Below are 20285 nucleotides of genomic sequence, written 5' to 3'. Positions count from 1 at the left end.
GCTTATTCTCAGGTGTAAGAATCTCCTTTCTTCTTGCTCTGAACGAAACTAAGTATAAAATGAAGTCCTAAAGCAGTCCTTGGTCTGTTATTACAGATAATGAAAGATGGCAGTCTACTATTCCAGTCCTTTCTTACAGAATCTTTCTTTTAGGAATAAACTTTGGTTATTAGGTTAAATATCTTAACATTTTTCCTGACCTTGTTTCAAAATACAGCGTTGCACATCTAAGCAAGAGTTCAATGAAATATTTATATTACTTAGCATTGAATAAATTTGTCCATTTCAGAAAACTTTACATCTCAGTGTTTAAAGCATTACATTTTGTTCCTCTCGTGGAAACTTGAGTGTACACCCCAAGGCTTTTCTACCGTCCATATTGCACTGTGGGTAGCCTCCATTGCTACCTGGGCCTCGTGCTTCATAAGGCATAAATCTTGGAATAGTTCCACGCACCGGTGGTACAGGTGACTGAGGGAAGCTGGCGGTTCATGAGGATCCTCCTATCAGTCAGTTGAGTCTGCGTGTCAGTGAACAGAAATCAGTTAGCGAGTCTCTAAGAACTTTCTCCTTTTCCTCTTGTATTTCCCATGAAATATTTAAGACTACATAAGTAAAGTTTGTGAGTTGTAACTAGGATACAGAGAGTGGATATTAAGTGTCCTATAATTGAATGTGTCACAACTTAAAATGGGCTGTGACAAGCCCAATTGTGGAAAAAAATAAAAAATAAACAAACATACTTCGTTTTGGTGGTGCTATCAGAAGACAAAGCTGCATGTGATTTTCCTCAAGAGAAGTTAGCGACATGGGAGTCACTGTTGAAGCCTCAGAATAAGCCAGGTTTGCCAGGACACTGCAGAGAGAGGAAAAAGCCCATAGTTAAATTGTGAAGTCATTTTTTTCTTAAACATTAAGGAGTGGGATGCAGCAGAAATGGCACAGAAGTATGAGCATAAGAAGGAGGCAGCACAACTATGTAGCTATATCCGATGGTTGAAACTTTCAAGATGACGGCAGTGACTGGTACAGAACTGTCCTAAACCGAGAGCCCGACCAAACAGACTGTTACTGTTGGCCAGAATGCCAGAAGAACTTTTAATTGCTATGCAGTGAGGGGGAACCGAGGAAGTAGAGATGGTTGAGCTATGTACAGCACTCTTTAAAGCATAGCTCTTCAGGACTGCTTACCTCCTCTTCCTCTATGGCCTGTCAAGATTGCCCTGCCAGGTGGAAGTGGAGGAAGAGCAAGCAGCAGAGTCCAAGGCAGAGACAGCCCCTGCTCCCCTTACTAGGGGATCCACATGGAGACTGAGCTGGCTATGGGCTGCGTCTCAGCAGGAGGCCTGGTCCTCTCAATGCATGGTCCTTGTTTGTGCATCAGTTTCTGCAGGCCCCCTGGGCCCAGATTTATTGGTTCAGGTGGTCTTGTGGAGTGCCTGACCCCTCTGGGTCTTCCTATCCCCAAGCTCTTTGATGATAAGTCTCCTGGCACTCATTTGGTCAGGGAAGAGGACTCCCCCTTTCTGTAGGAAGAGGGGAGACAGTGGGACCTGGAGGAGTCTAGGGAGGGACCTAAGATCTGGATGTAAAGTGAATAAATTTAAATAAAAAGAAAGTTGTAAGGCTCTATGAGTCTAAATGTAAATTTGGTTAAATATATTAGAATTTTTAAGAAACAAGAAGTAATCACTTTTATTATGGAGCCATACTTTAAAAACAATAAAATGAAGCCGGACATGGTGGCGCACGCCTTTAATCCCAGCACTCAGAAGGCAGAGGCAGGTGGATTGCTGTGAGGTCGAGGCCAGTCTGGTCTACAAAGCAAGTCCAGAACAGCTAAGATAACATAGAGAAACCCTGTCTCGAGGAAACAAAACAAAACAAAACAAAACAACAAACAAACCCAAAAAACCACACAACAACAACCACAATAAAACAAGCAAACCTTATGCGTCTATTTACCCTCTTGTGCATGACTATCAGCATGGAAAGTTTTGAGGAGGGAGAAAGGGTGAATTTGACATTTAGCAGGGATGAGTGTTAATGTATTTGGAGAGATCACAGGTTGAAGTGAGATATAGGATATTAAGCAGAGTTACGGGATTTAATATTTGGAAAAATGATGTCTTCCATTGGGTAGGGATAAAAATATATGCCATCAGTTTAGCTATCACTCAGTCTACAAACACCTGTGTACGTTAGTATTGGTGTTCCTGAACTCTTGTAGAGGACGTGAGAATAGCTGTATCAAGGTAGACGGCCTTTACATCTTACATACACGGAGTCCTTACTTTCTGTGAAGACAAAGTATGATATCTTACCTTCTGCTCCTACTTTTTCCATTAGTTTAACTTGTTATCCCAAAGTCAGCAATTTTTTTTAAATAAAAAAGAATCATTCTATTCACAGGCAGTACACTTTTTAGGGCAATTTTAAATGTGGAGACTGCCAATTTCTGTTAATAATATTTTGGTGTCATAATTTTGTAATACTGGATTTTAAAACTTGATTAAAAGCAAAATGAGTAACACCAGTTCCTTTGATACACATCAACAACAATTCATCTCAACGTGCTCAGGCCATCCTTATTTGGGTTAAGCTGAATTTGAGTCGGTGTGTTCCTAATCATAGTGTGGAGTTAGTATTATGTGTGAAACTACATTTTTGTGGATTCATGTATTTTAGAAGTTACTTGCTTGAATCATGCAGTTTAGCTTTAAATTCTATTCATTTGTAATTAATTAGATATTTAATTTCATTGGAAAATATTAAAGAATTGAAGGTAGATATTAATGTGTAATGTACAGTTTATTTTATTCTCTGAGTAGAAGATTTTCGTTCCAGAATGTTCTCCCTTAGGCTATAGCCAGACTATCCCTCTATCCCACCCCGTGAGTTATAATGACAGTGTACAGTTCCATTTCACCAAAATTCACCTGGAGAGCTACGGAGCTTGTTAGGCTTACTTAGCGTGGTGACCATAAAGCAGCCGAGCTGAAATGTTGCACCCACATGGATGATGACTCTCTCGTGACTACATAGATGGGACCCAGGACTCTTCTTCCCTAGCCTGTGTTCTTTGGCTCATCCCTCAGACCGTCACAGAGACCTTGAGGCCCCCTGAAATTAGGGGAAAATTGCATCCAAATGGGAGGACGGCTGGCTGGACAGTCAGATGTGAGCCCCACAACACTCCTGCCCCCTCCATCTGTGAGGGAGTGTAGTAGTTAATGATGCCAGCTATAATGCTCTTTTACAAGCAGCGTAGCTGAACACTTGAGGGTGGAGACTCTTTGGTTTGGGGATATTGTACTGTTCAACAGATTCAAAGTCATATAAACGATATCAGATATAACACATTTAATATAAAACCCACTTTAAAATATTGTAGTCATTAGAAAACTGGATCAAAACAAGATTTATCAATGTGATTTTCTCCATTTGTAAATTATAAGAAAATTATTTTTATTTCTGAGTCAAATATACCCCACTGAGGCACTTTTCTATGGGTATAATAGAATGTTCTTAGGTGTTATTTTATTGCTGTGTTGCTTTAGAAGAACAATAGATTGGGTTTTCCTCTAGGCTCTTTGCCTACCTCGTCTCTGATTCTTGACCGTCTTAGCAGGGTCAGGCATGGATTTCATCCAGTGAGTGGGCCTTAAATCTCATCAGAGAGTGGTTAGTTTTTTCTACAACATTTGTGCCACTATTGCATCAGTGCATCAGGCAGGCAGATTACCGTTGTAGGTCAAAGGGCTTGTAGTTGGTGGTTACCTTTCTTCTCTAGTATGGTGCAGAGTTACCAGACCCATGAACAACAGTCAGTAGGTGTAAAGCTCTAGTTGGATACCAAATGAACGTTACATGTCCAATGAGATATGTCTTCAGCACTAGGGCCTTACCGTCAGTTTGTGGAGAGCAACCTTGGCAATAATCTGGATTGTTTGGGAGTTACCATGGGGACCCTTTGGCCAATAACTCAATTAGATTTAATTCATTCCTGGTACTGGATGTTTCATTTGTGGCAAAATATGTCTATTTGGGCATTGCTTCCCCTGTTATTTTGTGATATCATTTAGATTTTTCCATATATGTATGTTTCAAGAAGCTTCTGTATTAGTAGTTTTCCATATACCTTTTCATTGTTACATTAAAAATATTAAAGTAAAATACTTCACTAACTTTAAAAATATTTTAAAATATTTTGTTATAGCAACTTTAATATTTTATTTTTAATTACATTTATTTCAATGGTTAGTTTTAGTGGCTACCACCTCTTTGAGAAACTTAGGCTCAAGATGAGAAATATTGAACTCAGGGTATATTTAGTTTCCATGCCATTTTTTAAGGTCTTATTTTTATTTTTTTAACTATATATTTATTTTGGGGTTTGGGATGTGACCATGTTTGTAGGTGCCTACCTAGGGATCCAGATCTTCTCAGTGTTGGAGTTGCAGGCAGCAGTAAGGTACCCAATGTGGTTGATGGGAATAGAACTCTTCTATGAGCACAGGACCTGCTATTAACTATTGAGCTATCTCTTCTGCATACATATTGTGGCCATGTAGATGAAAATAATTAATAAAATTTGTAAATATGCTTACTCGTGCACCAGTAAAATATAATAAATTAGAGAACAAATGCAGACTTGAAGGGTGCTCCTTCAGTATACTGACGGTTGCTTGGAGGGGCAGGTTCTCTAGTCTCCTTAGGCAACTTTCTCTGGAGATCCTGCCTCTGCCTTTAGAGGATGCAGTTAGGAAAGGGCTACAGTGCCCACGGAATGTTTACGTGGGTTCTGGGGATTGGCGCTCGGGTTCCCTCACTTTTATATATTTACTTTTTATGCATGTGTATACGGGAGAAGGGAACACTTCCACATCATTTGTGTGGCATGCAGAGGACAACCTTTGGGAGTTGTTTCTCTCTTACTGTGTGTAACCCAGGGGTTGGGACTCAAGTCTTCAGGACTGATGCCAAGTGCTTTTACCTGCTCCCCTATCTCATTGGCCTAATAAATTTAGTTTTTAAAAGTATACTTAAAGCTATTCCCTTTTCTTTATTTTGTATATTTATTATTAACTAAGGGATGGTGGTGGTAGCAAGTACATTAACCCTCGAGCCATCTTAATAGTCTTGTGACTTAACACCTTTTTATCCGTGGCTTTCTGACATAGGGAAGGGTTCCAATGTTAGTGTGCTTCATTAATTATCAACACACTGCGTGTCTTTCTTATATTTATGTAACATACAGTTAGAACTTCAATAATTTGGCCAGTACTGCTTATGGTTTTTGCATTTTCTATGCTTATTTTAAAGGAAACTGCTACTTTTAATTTCTGTTGCCTAGATTTTTGTAGTTATTTAAAAATAAGCTTTTTATTGGGCTCTACCACAGACAATCTAGTGGATAGGTCTGCTGTTCGTTAGCTACCAAGTTGTGTACAATGAGTTAAAGTTTGTTGTTTATAGAGATGAGTGGCAGGAACAATCTCAGCATGCAGTTTCTTAAAAGCTAGGGCCTCAGACCTCAGGAGACCTATCAAGGGATGCTGTCTTCTCATCAGTGTATTCCCACAGGAGCTGAACCCAGCCACTCTGCGTCTTATACCCTAAACTGACATGACTTGCTCATGAAAACAGCTACATACCCTGTGTGCCTGGAGAACTAGAGCAGAGCTTCCCTGTCTTCGGCTGCTATGTTCTTCTGCTTAGGCCCTTTTGCTGTACTCCAACAGGAAGTCTAGGTAGTGGTAGAGAAGCTGGTAAATCCTCAGCCCCTGAGATCCCAAGGCTGGACTGAAGACCTACCACTACAACATGTCCTTTCAGTCTTTAGAACCCAGGGCCATGTTTCTGTCATTCAGTTGGGGTCATATTGCTATGGATCTTAACACCAGTGCCTATGCTAAATGGAGGCCATTACAATTTCTGAATTCTAGTCTCAGTAAACAGTTTCAAGAGACATGCAGCAGACAGGGCATTCTAGTGTGGTGTTTTAGTGTTAAAGCTCCCAAACAGATCTTACATCCTAAAATCCTCACTTTTATAGATAAACATTGCAATGATTTAATAGTATTTTAACACTACTTAACTCCCACATCAGTGTTCCAGCAAACAGTGTGTCCTCTAAGGATGTTACATTTCTAGAATCCTCTATATCTGTTCTTTGAAACAACAAGCAAGGAAAATAAAAGGATCTGGTAGGTTCAAAGGTACCTGAGCACTCTTTTGCATGTCTTGTGGATCCAAATTAATCTAAGATGAGTATCAGCTGGTGAAAAACGTATCAAAGGACTGTAAAAAAAAAGTCAGTAGTGCTCTAAGTGTGTGGGCTCTGGCAGAATGAGAAATGTAATGACTAGTGGATGTGGAGATGGGAGGCCTGAGAAGTCGTAGTAAGTAGGAACACACAGGGCAGCTAGTTGCTGGGAGTGAAGCCCCGGGACGCACAGGCATCTGGATAAAGAATGCTGAGGTGGGAAATACATCTATCGGATATTGCCTGTTGATACATCCTTGCCTTACTGAGGAACAAACACTCTGAAGTTAGAAAGACTATTTACTTACAAGACAAAGAAACTTTATTCAAAAGGGAGGACAGGTTGCCTATTGATTTCCATAACCAAAGTACTTACACAGACAAAACCAGATCTTTTGATTGGCATGACAAGTACCAGGGACTGCACCATCATGATTTTTCTTACTCCTATAGTTCCTTGGTTGGAGCAGTATACATGGCTAGTATACCCTTGAGCTCACATACCTAATACTATGTGATTAAAGAAAAACAGATCTTGTTCAGTATTTATTGAAAGTGTACCTGAGGAGGATTTTGCCTGATCTGTCCTGTATCATGTGGCCATACTTGCATAATTGCTATGTATAAAGTCTTAGTTGTTATGATGGGTCCAGTGTTATCACACACTTACATCCACAGTCTTGTATGACATATCACAAAATGAAAGGACAGCAGAAACATGGCCCATAAGTATAATTTATGTAAGCTACTACAGTTCATTTCTAGTAATGTTTCATTTTTTGATTAGGCATAGCATAGTTAAAATGAGCATATAACATATGTTACAATCACACATTCTGTTCTGAGAAGAATTGAATAATGTGGATTTTATATATACATGGCCATGGGGATTGAGTATATAATCTAAAATAGGTACATTATACTTAAGTCAGATGAGGCATTTCACAAGCCCCTCACTGAGGATCTAAACAAGTGCCCTGCCGCAAAGAGTAGTTTCAGCCCCCGGATTTTAGAGATGGGGTCTTCTTGTACAGCTCATCCCAGCCTGGAACTTGTGATCTTCCAATCTTGACCTCCAGTCTTCTTAGTGCTGGGATCCCAGGCTTTGAAACTCTGATCTGCTATTTTTATTTTTAGCCTAGAGTTTATTTAACCAAGCAAAGATGCATTTTGCTGTATATAATTTTGAACAGCTCAGCTCTTATTTGTACAATTTATTTCTTGGCTTTCTCTGTTTCATTGTAAATTTTCTCCCAGAAATCCATTAACTGAACTTGAGTCATTATAAAAATGGTTTGAACTATAATGTCAGCTAACTATGAAGTTCTTCAAGAATACATCCTGGTGACATATAAGAACATTGCTAGTGTCTCAAATATTGAATTCTTTGGGAATAAGTTTGTTATTCTAGTTTTTATATGAATTGGCAAGAACTCGGTGAAAATCCAAGTTTTTCTTTAATGCAGTCTTTTCACTCCCTTTAGCAGTCAAAATGAGATTATAGTTTCCAGATGAAATTCTGAATGTCATATAGTGATGACATAGATTTTCCTGGTTGGCTCAGCATGAGATGCAATTTTGCATGCCATGTCACGCTGACTAGCAGGATCCAAAAGCCATTATTTCCCAAGGGTCTTTCAAGAGTGATAGCATCGAATGCAGTTTGTGTAATGATGAGAAGTCTCAGGCATTATAGCAGTTTTGTCACAGGTTGCTTAAAGCTTAAAATATTATCTAGCCATTAGAAATTAAAAGGGAATTGTAAAGGTCACTTTCTCTTTCAGTTATTTCAGTGTGTATTGCCAAGTGAAGTTACCAAAACATAACGATCATTGTAAAATGCAGATAAAGCATAAGTAAGATATGGGCCATAATCAGTAGATAAACGGTAGAAACTGTAGGCTTTGACACTAACCCCAGTTCATCTCTGATGTCCTTCGTTATAAAGCAATAGTAACTATTCCTAATTGTATGATATGTCTTAAAGTTTCTATTGCTGCAATGAAACACCATGACCAAACGAGCTGGGGAAGAAAGAGTTTATTTGGTTTACACTTCCATATTGTTGTCCATTGTCAAGGGAAGGCAGGACAGGAACTCAAACAGGACAGGAACCTGGAGGCATGAGCTGATGCAGAAGCCATGGAGGGTGCTGCTTACTGGCTTGGTCCTCATGACTTGCTCAGCCTGCTTTCTTATAGAAACCAGGACCACCAGCCCAGGCTTGGACCCAGCCACCATGGGCGGGCCACCCCCCATCAACCACTAATTAAGAAAATTCCTTACAGCTGGAGCTTATAGTGACATTTCCTCAATTGAGCTTCCTCCTTTCAGATAACTCTAGTTAGTGTGTCAAGTTGGAATGACTAGCCAGCATAGTGCCAAACAAAGATATGTAGAAGCTCTTTAAGATTGTCTGCACACAAACGCGCGCGCACACACACACAGACACAGAGAGGGGGGGGGAAGATTACATTTTTTGTGTGTTTTAGTAGTTAAAAAGAAAGTGTAGACTTGAAACATAGTAGAGTTTATTTTATCTACTGTGAAGATCTGGGAGAGTAATCTTTTTTTTTTTTTCTCCTTTGGGTCCTAATCATGTACAAATTCCTTTTAAGTCTATTCCATGGCTCAGCAGATAGAATATTGTTGTTCAAGTTAGGCAATCTAAGTTTGATTCCCGAGACCCACCATGGTCCCACGAAGTTGCTCCCTGACTGGTGAGATACACGCTTTGGAACAAGGGCATCACACATTGGTGCAAGTTATCACATCCTACTACTAGATACAGTCCATTACGTCAGTGCACGTGTGTGCCTGATCCTTAGTTCACATTAATACTCATCCTGCTATTTTACATTTACTTAGTTTTCCAACCTGTTTGTGAAAACAGCAGGTTTTCTTTTTTAATGGAGAAACTACTTTTACATTTTTTATTACTATTTATTTTATTTTTTTTATTTTTTGGTTTTTTGGCACAGGCGTTCTCTGTAGCCTTGGCTGTCCTGGACTCCCTTTGTAGACCAGGCTGTCCTCAAACTAACAGAGATTCTCCTGCCTCTGCCTCCCTGAGTGCTGTTTTTACAGGCATATGTCACCGTGGCCGGCAGTTTTTCTTTTTAAAGCTATCATACAGCTATTTTCCAATAGCTTTCTGCTTAGTGGCTTGAAGCTGCTCACATGGAAAATGTGTTGTGTTCCAGGGTTTCTTAGATCTGTTTATTCTGTGTCTCCTTCTTCTGCTACTTGACTTGTTTTTTCAAGGCTGAATCAAGATTCCTGCCTGGGTGGCTCTTGATCCTTTCCATTCTGTCTCCAATTCTCATACTGAGTTGTTTTGTTCTTGTCTTTCCATGAGGCAGTTGTAATCACTGCCTCCTCCTCCCCAGTGTTAGCATCTCAGCGGAGTCCTAACTAGTCTCTGCAGTGCCCTCCTACAGTCCTTTGGTCCAGGCACATTCTCTGCTGTCAGTTAGCTGCTTCCTTCTTCAGACTCTCACTTTTTTTTCTTTTTCTTTTTTTTACAATTTACTTTTGTTTTATGTGCATCAGTGGTTTTACCTGCATTAATGTCTATATAAGGGTATCAGATCCAATGGATCTGGAGTTGTAGACAATTATGAGCTGCAATGTGGGTGCTGGGAATTGAGCCCAGGTCATCTGGACAAGCAGCCAGTGCTCTTAGCCACTGAGCTGTCTCTCCAGCTCTGATGCTAACTTTCTTAACTGGACGTAGGCGGTTATGAAAAAAAAATTGACAACAGCAAAATGTTTCTGAACATGAACTGGCCAAAATTAATTCACATTCAAACATGCAGTGAATCTGATGTGTTTCCGATGTGCTTGTCTGAATCAAATCGTGTACTGCAGCGTCAGTCTGAACATACAGCATGTGGACTTTGTATTGTACTTGCCGTCGTGCAGCACAGCACCAAGGAAAGCTGTGGAGGTGGCGCACATTCAGAACTACTGTGTGATGAGGTGCAGCGTTTTTACTACATACAGTGCTTCCTGCTATTATGGATGTATGATGGTGTAATTATAGAAAACTTGGACTTTTAAATATTTTCCTTGGCAAGTAAGTATCAAGTTATTAGAACTGTGGGTTTTAGTATGTTAGAATGTTTGATTTTTTTTTTTTTTTTAAGGATTGCTGTTTGAGTTGCTGACCAAGTTTCATGAAAACTGTTTTATCAGATTTTGGTTTAGTATTAGGACAAATTCCTAACAGTGTGAAAAGTGCCTACACGTACTTGTGACATTTTTACTCTGTGAAGTGGTGTGCTCAGCCTTGATAATTAAATATTAAAGTAACAATACCGAAAACATTGTAGTTTTTCTTCATCATACACTACCAGTTGTTTTGTTGATATTTGTTTTTATTCTAAAATAGGTGAGCACATACATCTCATAGTAGTAAATTTGCTTTAATAAAGTGATAAACTTATGTATACCAAAGAATTGTTTCAAATAAACTTCTCCATGCTCCACTGTCAGTGACTGTGTACATGTCTACCTATGATGGACATTTGATTTACTGGATCTGAGTGGCAGTGTGGCAGGCAGTGAGTGTCAGTATTGTGTGGTGACAAACACAGTGCAGAAACGTGTATGTTGTATATTTAGAACCATGACTGCAGTTAAGTGTGTAGACTTAGCTTTGTCAAAAACCTACTCTATTTAGGGTTCTTAAACACTTCTACCTCCCTTCCAATCCACTGTCCCTAGGTAGGGAAGAAAGTTTAGCAGGGAAGGTGGTTGTGAACTTATTTAGACAGAGGCAGTTCCTTGGGGAGAGTCCAGTCTTTGTCATCAGGATACTATAGACCAGCAGCCAGCAAACAACAGCAGAGAGGCTTAGTAGAAACAGTAAGACTCCTCCAAAGACTTCAGCCACAGCAGCAGGAGTCAGCTGAGTGCTGAGAGAAGTTCTCTGGAGCTTTTCATCTGCAGAACGAAGTGTAGAAAAGCAGTGTGAAGCGCTGCAGAGCACGGTGATGCAGAAGCGTTGTCAGACTGCATCAGGGTGTTTTCCACCTGGCAAAACCACTCCCCTCGCACCAGACAGCTCCCAGGAACTCATGGCATGCCCTCTCACGAGTCAGTTTTCAGCTAACAAGGATCTCACGAGTCTGTTTTCAATGGTGGAAAAACATTCCACATCCTACGCATGATACCAAAACAAAAACCAAATTCACGCAACACCACTGAGCTTTTAAAGAAACCGGAAGCTTCCACTTCAGAAGTGTACCATGTAACACAGGCCAAAGGCACATCAGATTAGGTAATCTTGGTTTTTAACTAGCTTTTAGTTGTTGTACATTCAAAAATCTTTTACTGTTGCCATTTTTCTACCCCCCTACAATTACTTATGTGACTCCAGTTGAGTCTACAACCCAGTTTATAGAGTTGAGACTAGATCCCTGATCCCTGGAATCTCCTTTCTGACATCTAGAAACATGCTTTACAAACATCATTTCTTTTTCATTCAATCAAGATACTACAAATTTGCATTGAGTAAAACTTTAGCATCCAGCTATCAAATAGTATTACTAGTTTCATAGTTTTAAATAAAAATCAGATCTAGTTTTTGTAACATTCTGAGTATTTGTTTATTTGTTCTGTTTTGTTTGTGAGACAGGATCTCTCAGTGTAGATGGCCTGAAACTTGCTTTGTAGTTTAGGCTGGCCTAGAGCTTAGAGCCACTTGCCTGCTTCTGCATCCTGAGTTGGGGGGTTAAAGGCATGCTCAACCACACCTATCAGTGAACCTCAAAGTTCTGATGAGTGTAAGGTTTTGGAAGAGCAATGCCTGCTAGCCTGCCAGTGGTCACAGTTATAAGCAAAGGACTGCTTCTTTTAACCTGGCTATTCGTATTGCTTCTCTCTCCAGTAGGCTTTGAATGGTCTGTACATGTTTCAGGTCATTTTTAATACCATGCTTTGGTGTTTAATACTTTGGTGTTTGTGAAGGAAGCTGTGAAAACGCGAGCTATTCGATTTCTCTTTTATTTTAGAAGTGAGTTCAGAGGAAACTGATTTTGGTTTGAGGCTTCGTTGTTGTTTGATTGATTTTTGTTTTTTTGAGACAAGGTTTCTCTATGTAGCCTGACCCCCTATTCAGGTCTACTCAGTGGACAGCACATTCTCCACAGTTGTGTGGAAAGTTTGACATGAACTATGCTGCCCCCTATTTGACCACTTCCCCGGTGGGGAGACCTGGTGGCACTCAGAGGAAGGGTAGGCAGGCTATCTGGATGAGACCTGAGAGGCCATGATCATAGAGTGGTGGAGGTAGTGCCCTTTTCTCACAGGTCTAGGGAAGGGAGGGGGAATGGGAAGATACAAATAAGGGGATAACAATTGAGATGTAATCTGAAGAAATTATTTAAACAAAAATTAAAAAAAAATCTTTTTGAAACATGGCCTCTAATTGATCTGGAATTTCCCAGTTAGGCTAGGCTGGTCAGTGAGACTCAGGAATCACTACCTCTGCTCTCCAAGTGGCATTGCAAGCATATACTACCATGCCTGGCTTCCCATCAACTCTGGGAATCTAACTCAGACCCGCATGATTGCACAGGGAGCACCCTGCCACCTGAGTGCTCTCCCTACCCCCTGCCTAACATTTTTCCTCTGGCATCATTTTTTTCATATTGATCTAACTTTAGTTAATGTGTACATAGTGATTATTTTATGCTGGAATCTAAGAACAGTTGAGGACACAATCCAGATTTTGTCTTTAACATTTAACCACTGCCATTTATTGTACTATATTGCTGTGCTCAGCTGTCACTGTACATAGACAAATGTTCTAACGGTTACTATTATACCATGAAGAATTCTATGTTTTTTATACTACTATATCTGAATTTTGTAAGGAAACCAGTGACCATTTCTTAGAGAAATGACATTTTAGATATAACTAATAACTTGATTTTTGGTAGAAAAGGTCTACAAATGAACTTCAGACATGGTAACCTTAAAGTTTTTTTTTCCTGTATATATTATTGAATAGTTAAACTTTTATCATTAATCAGTATGTTTATAATGTTTTCAGAGGTTGGCTTATATACATTATGACATTTTAAATGAATAGTATTTTGATATGAGATCTAAGTATTATTAGCTTTTTTGATGGGTCCAGAAGCTGACATTTAGCACGAATAAATTGTTTTTCCTAATTATATCCTAAGTGATATAGCAGACCCAGTAAGTTAAATTGTTTTGCACTACTTTTTCTATAGCACATAAATAAATTAAAGTGTTAGTGCATCCCTAATATTGATATTAGAAATGGTAAAATGATAGAAGTGATGCATTCTCTGTGCAGCTGATTAATTAAGCCATCATAGTGCATCATTTGAATAATAGAAAGTGAACATAGTCCTAGAATGGATGGCCCCTGAGGGCTTAGTGTTTAGGGTACTGTGGCTTTGTTTCCACCTTGTATCTAGGTGACTTGTGATAAGTTAATTAGCCTCCTGTGACTGGTGGCCTCATCTGGCAGTCTTGATTTATCTGGATAATAGTCCCTTCCTTCTGGGCTGTTAATAGGTATAATGGTTGATGTTTGTATGAGTAGTAAGTGCTGTAAGGTTTCAGTAATGAATGTGGTTCTGGACAGCAGAGGTTTATACAGAATATTTATCCTGACCCTACAACAATGCTGAATTGTAGAACTTTTTATCTCACTTCCCCACAGAGCACCAGACACAAAGGTGCACTGTTACCTTTTAGAAAATATGGTAGATTGAAAATAGTATAACCAAAATAATGAACATTTGTATTTCTAATAGCCAGTTGTTATTTAATGATAAATTTTTAAGTATATTTTTCTTATTTGCATAAGCTTAAGCCATAGTCTGACTTTAAGGGATCTATGATTTTTTAAAATTTTATTATTTGAGAACTTCATACATGGGTACTGTATCTGCATCACCCCCCCACACACACACACACTTGCCTCCTTATTAGATCATTATGTCAGAGAACACAGAACTTACAATAAGCGTGCCGTTGTTTTGGGAAGTAGTTTCCATTTCACTGTCAGGCAGCAGTGCACATATTACCATGCTTTAAATGGACTTATTTCAAATAGTTATTACATAGCAGTAATGTTTTTCAATAGTTTAAACCTTTGTGAAAGTCTTTTGTATTCATATGTCAAAGAATTTAATTAAAGTGATAGGAATTTAAAGTAAGCATAATAAGTTAACATTTTCTTGGGCAAAGAGGTCCCAATGAGTATAAAGTTAATTATGTATTTTTAAAAAAGCAAGTTATATCCAAATACATACATTAGAAATACAATATTCAGAATGTTACAGAGCGGAGAGAGTGAGGAGGCTGCATCTGGCTCCTGCACTCACAGCCTCTTCGGTCATGGAGCTCCACAGAGACAGTGCCTGGGACGGCAACAGCAGGACTGACAGTGGGCGGGACTAAAATCAACTAAAATGGATAAAGGAGGTCCTAAGAAGCCGAGAGGCAAAATATCTTCATGTGCATTCTTTGTGCAAATCTGCCTGGAGGAGTAGAAGCAGAAGCACCTGGATGCTTCTGTCAATTTCTCAGAGTTCTCCAAGAAGTGCTCAGAGAGGTGGAAGATAATGTCTGCCAAAGAAAAGGGGAAATTTGAAGACATGGCAAAGGCTGACAGGGCTCCTTGTGAAAAAGAAATGAAAACCTACATTCCCCCCAAAGGGGAGAGAAAAAGAAGTTCAAGGAGCCCAAAGCACCTCAGAGGCCTTCTTCTGCCTTCTTGTTCTGTTGTGAGTACCGCCCCCAAATCAAGGGAGAGCACCCCGGCTTATCCACTGGGGATGCTGCAAAGAAGCTAGGAGAGATGGGGAACAACGCGGCTGCCGACACCAAGCAGCCCTGTGAGAAGAACAAAGAGTGTACAGCTGCCCACGGAGCTGAAGGAAAGCCCGAAGCGGTGAAAAGGGCGTGGTCAAGGCCCAAATAGCAAGATAAAGGAGGAAGAGGAGGAAAACGAGGGAGACAAAGATAAGAAGAGGGTGATGATGAATAAGTTGCTTCTACCACAGTTTTTTTTTCTTGTTTATAAAGCATTTAACCTCCCTGTACACATCTCACTCCTTTTAAAGAAAAAAAAATTGAAATGTTAGGGGGTCTAAAATTTGTTTTTAAACCACACAGTGTCTTTTTTTGTATACTTAACACGCTGCTGAGTGGGTCTTTAGCTAGCCATGTCCTGGTGGTATTGTCAGTGAGCTCTGACCTTGCCTGGTACAGTCTAGGTGTTGTAGATTGGCATGGAAATTTAAAGCTCGTACTTGTTGGTGCACAGCACAAATTAGTTATATATGTGGACAATAGGACAATTTCTTTCTTCTTCTTCTTCTTCTTCTTCTTCTTCTTCTTCTTCTTCTTCTTCTTCTTCTTCTTCTTCTTCTTCTTCTTCTTGTTTGTTTTTTGGTTTTTGGTTTTCCCCCCACCTTCAGTTGTCTGTGATGCAGCTTGTACAAAGATAACTGTTGTTCTGTTAACTGAATACCAGTCTGTAATTGCAAAAATGAATTGACATTCTGAATGATTCTAAGTAAATACAATTTAAAAAATAAGAAGAAATACAATATTCCGTTTACTTATCATCTTCCCATTTACTCCCCTGTTAAAGGTAATTTATGCCATGGTTTGCGTTTCAGTTTCCAGTAAGTTTTATGTATTTAGTAGGTGAGCTCTCACTAAGCTTATACACTTTCAAATGTATCTGTGGATTATATCACTAAATTTTAGTTTGGTTCTACTTTAAAAGATACCAAAATGTGCTTTTGTCAGTGCCTTGAACTGTCCCTCATTTTTCAAGTTGTTGGATCATCCTTTCTATTGAAGATAGTAACTGTTCAGCATTTTCTGTCTATCACCCTTTCTTCTTTTATCTTCCCCATTTCCTTTTTTTTGCATATAAATCACCTGTTTGTATTAACATGTGCAGTGTAATGCAGTGTAATCTCTTTACAAATGCATACTTTGCATATTGTTAGAAATTATTAACAATAGAAATAGATAAAACTTAGTCTTTAAATCTTATAAAAATTTGAAATCCCATAGTTCTTCTCTGTGAACTAAATTTTTATTAACAATGCAATGTCAATTTTCTTTTATTATGACATGAGCCTTTTGTATATGTTGGTTAATTTTTATCATTGTAAAATATTTTTAATTGAGAAATTCTGTGACCAACGGAATGTCATCAGAAAGCTTTATTTATGGGAAGACCCATTTTCTATCACTTTATGATGGGACTTTTTTTGCAGTTTTTATTGACTTGCTATTTTTGTGCTGAGTAGTCACTGGGGTTACACCTGAGTGGGTGTTCACTCCTGTGTGCCTCCCGTGAGATCAGGAAAGAGAACATTCCATCCCTCCAGAAGCTGTGCTCTCTGTCATCTGTGACGTGACTGGTGACTACTGTCCGACTCCCTACAGAATAAAGTACTGTGCCGCTTCCAGCCTCACACACACGCAGTAATTATCAGCAGAGAAAGAGACCACCGTAGACGTGCTTTCAGTATCGCGTTGTGAGATTACGATGTGTGTGTTTTGCTAACTAGCTTTTCTTAAACTTAGAGTCCCGGCCACTGTCAGTGCCCCTGAAGGCCATGCTGCACTCTCAGGAAGGATGCAGAAGCCCTGAAGAACGAATGAAAGAATTTATTGGAATATTATGGAACGCAGTGAAGAGTCTCACTCTACAGGTATGTTTAAGTATTGGAGAAATCATGGCCCTCCTTCCCATGTTATGAAAATGTTAGTGTGTGGAATAATGGTGTAATTTTTCTGGCATCATTCCTGTGGCCCGTCTTATGTCCATTGGTGTACTGTTTGTTACTGGCCACATTTCCATAGTTAGTCTTGTGGCCACTGGCGCACTTTGCTTATTACAGACAGTATTCCCACAGTTCATCTCACATTCATTGATACAGTTTACTTTTTAAAATCAAAATTATGTAAAAACTATATGGTTTAGAATAATGTATGTATTTTAAAATATTTCTTTAAATTTAAAATAACTCATTTATTCTAAATAAATGCTTTTTAAATATCTAAAATATTTTAAAACTTAATTTCTGGCTCATTCTTTCCCATAATGGAGAGAAAAATATTATATTGGAACTATCAAGTTAGTATATAAAATCTGCTAAAGTGTTTTTCTCAACTATAAATTAAATGTAAAATTAACTATCCTTATGGATATTAAATTTTATTCTAATTTACTTTTACTTTTTAATATATAAACTCTATCTATTTGTTCAGTCTACAGCATTTTTCACTTGGCATTTTTGTTTCAGCAGGTTTGGCATTATTAAATAGGAAAGACATACTTTTCTTAAAATTTCACATATAATAGAGTTTTATAGTAATAACCTTTTTGGATTTTTATTTACACCTTGTGTTATATAAAAGTACTTTCTTTTGACTCTTGTGAACATCTTGTCTGCGAAGTGCATGCCCTCTTTTGTTCTGTATTACTGTTTTTTTTCTAGTAAAAGTATTAAGAGAATCCTAGAATATGAGTTACATAATGCACATGTGCACATGCACACACAGTGACCTGATACGAAACCTCTTATGTGGAGCTCCCGTCAGAGTGATCCTTTGGAAGATCCTATGACGCACAAAGGCGTGTGAGGGGGTCAGGATAAGCACTGCAGATATTCACCGCCTTGTTTTGATAAATTTGGAGGCCGAGCTACTTAGTGTTCTGTAACTTTGACAGAGTGTCTGAGAAAGGAAGAATATTTTTATTCACTGTCTCAGAAGTTTTAGTTTCTGCTCCTTAGAATGAAAAGGTATGGTCGGCTGGCCTTTGCTGAGTACTGCAGTAGGACAGCACGGTATGGCAGAGCAGAGCTCCTTGGCTAATTGCACCTGAAAGCAGAGAGAGGGTCAGGGGCCACACACACCAGAGGCACATCCTGCTCACTTCCCCAAATAGGCTCTGCCTTCTAACTGATTCAGCTATGGTCTCACAGTGGGTTACCCCACCATCTGTGGACCAAGCCTTCAACATTTTATAGCCATGTATATTATGTGGGTCACATATTATAGTGATCCAGATGAATTAATATAAGAACCAGTTAGCACTGTTCTGTGGTCTGTAATGCAATAGTTAACAGTAGCAACCAAGTAAAGTAGAGCATGCCCCTAAGTGCTGTTTCATATTAATAATTATACTAAAATTACTACTTCTAAAATTATATTAAAATTCTTCCCACTTATCCAGTCTATAAGAAATTGAACAACCTTTCTTGATACCATTTTTAAAAGTTCAATAATGGGATATAAAGTTAGATGCCAGCTTTAGCAAAACATTTATTGTATTTCGTTTATATTTTCAAATATTCCCTTTATATTTCTTAATTGGGTTCTGAATAGTATCCAGAGTTTTTTATATCTATAAGTTACCAAGTAAACAAATAGTGTTCTATATTATATCCAGGATAAATTAACGTAGTCAGATTTATCTTTACTGCCCAAACCAAGCAAAATAAATGAACAAAATATAGGAAAAAACAAGCAAACAAATGAACAAACAGCCCTGTGATTTCAGAACACCAGTCAAGTTGACTCTATCTTGATTTGCGTGATGTTATTTAAAGAGTAGAGTGCACCTTTTCAGGATTAGAAGAAAATATTTGTGCATATTTGAAATTGTTGTCAGATATGCTACTATTCTTCTCGAATCAAAGAACAGCCATATAGTAGAAATTTGATTTGGGGAGTCTTTCGATGGATACTTACAAGGAGGAGAATGGGAGACACAGGAAATTCAGGAAAACATGGAAACTGAAGGAACTGACACTCTGTAGAAGAGGAAATGTTCCTGAGAGAAATTTATTAGCTATGTGGGAGGGGAAGTCCAGGAAGTGTAGAATTTCCAAGTTTGCATGTTAACTCTAGGTTTTCTATTACGTATCTATACTATGACACATACCATTACCATATGAGGTGTTTCCAGTTTTAGTATTCTTGTAGAAACTGTATCTGTTGTTGCTTAATGACTCAATGTCCTTATTAGCTTTATTTACTCCTCTCATTGTCAATTATTCATAAATAGAGATAATGGTAGGCCTTGTTTCTCCCTTTGTTTTATGTGAAAACAGACAAATACACATAATATAGTTTATCACCCTCACTCTTTGCAATGTACCATGTATTTTATGGTTTCGTATTTTCACTAAGTATATTAGCTATTAATTTGCATTTGATTATTTCTTTGTATAAGCTATCCTGCTTCTGACCTTGGGATTTTACCTCCCATACCCTAGTTCTGGTCCTGTGTAAAACCTACTTAACACTTCCAGATTTAATGTGTCATGTAAGTCTTAGAGATAAAATTATATTTATAGGGCTGGAGAGATGGCTCAGAGGTTAAGAGCACTGTCTGTTCTTCCAGAGGCCCTGAGTTCAATTCCCAGCAACCACATGATGGCTCATGACCATCTATACTAGGATGTGATGCCCTCTTCTGTCATGCATGCAACTAATACACTCACATAAATAAATAAATATTTTAAAAGTTGCTTTAAAAATTATATTTATATTTTGACTAAGTGATGAAAATTTGAGTTAAATTATTGTTTGCATAGAGAGCATTTTCCGTTTATCTTCTAAGGTGTTTTATTGGATGAAATGTAAAATAGAATACTCTGAACTCTTCAGATGAATTTATCAGATGAAACTGAGAATTACAACTTTAAAATCACCAATAGATTATTCTTTAGTAAAACTTTGAAGAAATAAATGTATTTGGGACCAGAGTTTATGGGAAGTTGAGTTTGGTGCTAAAGTTAATATTTGTTAAGACTATGTTATTTCATACTTAGGATAGAAAAACTTATGAAGTATAAAGGCACTAACTATTTGGTATATCATCTTATTTTTTCAGTGGCAAAATATGGCTTTCTTACATCCTTATGATGTTATTTTGTAATAGTTCAATTTGGCTTAGGCGTTTTTTGGCTTGAGGACCCTTTAACAGTTA

General features: G+C 38.4%; 1 protein-coding gene and 1 pseudogene across 3 annotated transcripts in view; both read left to right on the top strand.

Annotated features, from left to right (window-relative positions):
• The window catches only part of VPS13B (vacuolar protein sorting 13 homolog B), a 517649-nt gene that overhangs the window by 197906 nt on the left and 299458 nt on the right, over window positions 1-20285 (top strand). For both annotated transcript variants that reach the window (XM_084803053.1, XM_084803052.1), the window contains exon 22: window positions 16868-16995. In XM_084803053.1, coding sequence (XP_084659179.1) covers window positions 16868-16995 — 128 coding nt within the window. The remainder of the gene's footprint in view (window positions 1-16867; window positions 16996-20285) is intronic.
• Window positions 14007-15706, top strand: LOC311609744 (high mobility group protein B1-like; annotated as a pseudogene). The gene has a single exon. The product of its transcript is annotated as a high mobility group protein B1-like (transcript).

This window comes from Acomys minous (assembly GCF_964271855.1).
Source record: "Acomys minous genome assembly, chromosome: 12".
In the NCBI taxonomy this organism is placed as follows: Eukaryota; Metazoa; Chordata; class Mammalia; order Rodentia; family Muridae; genus Acomys; species Acomys minous.
This window is presented reverse-complemented; position numbering and strand designations above follow the sequence as displayed.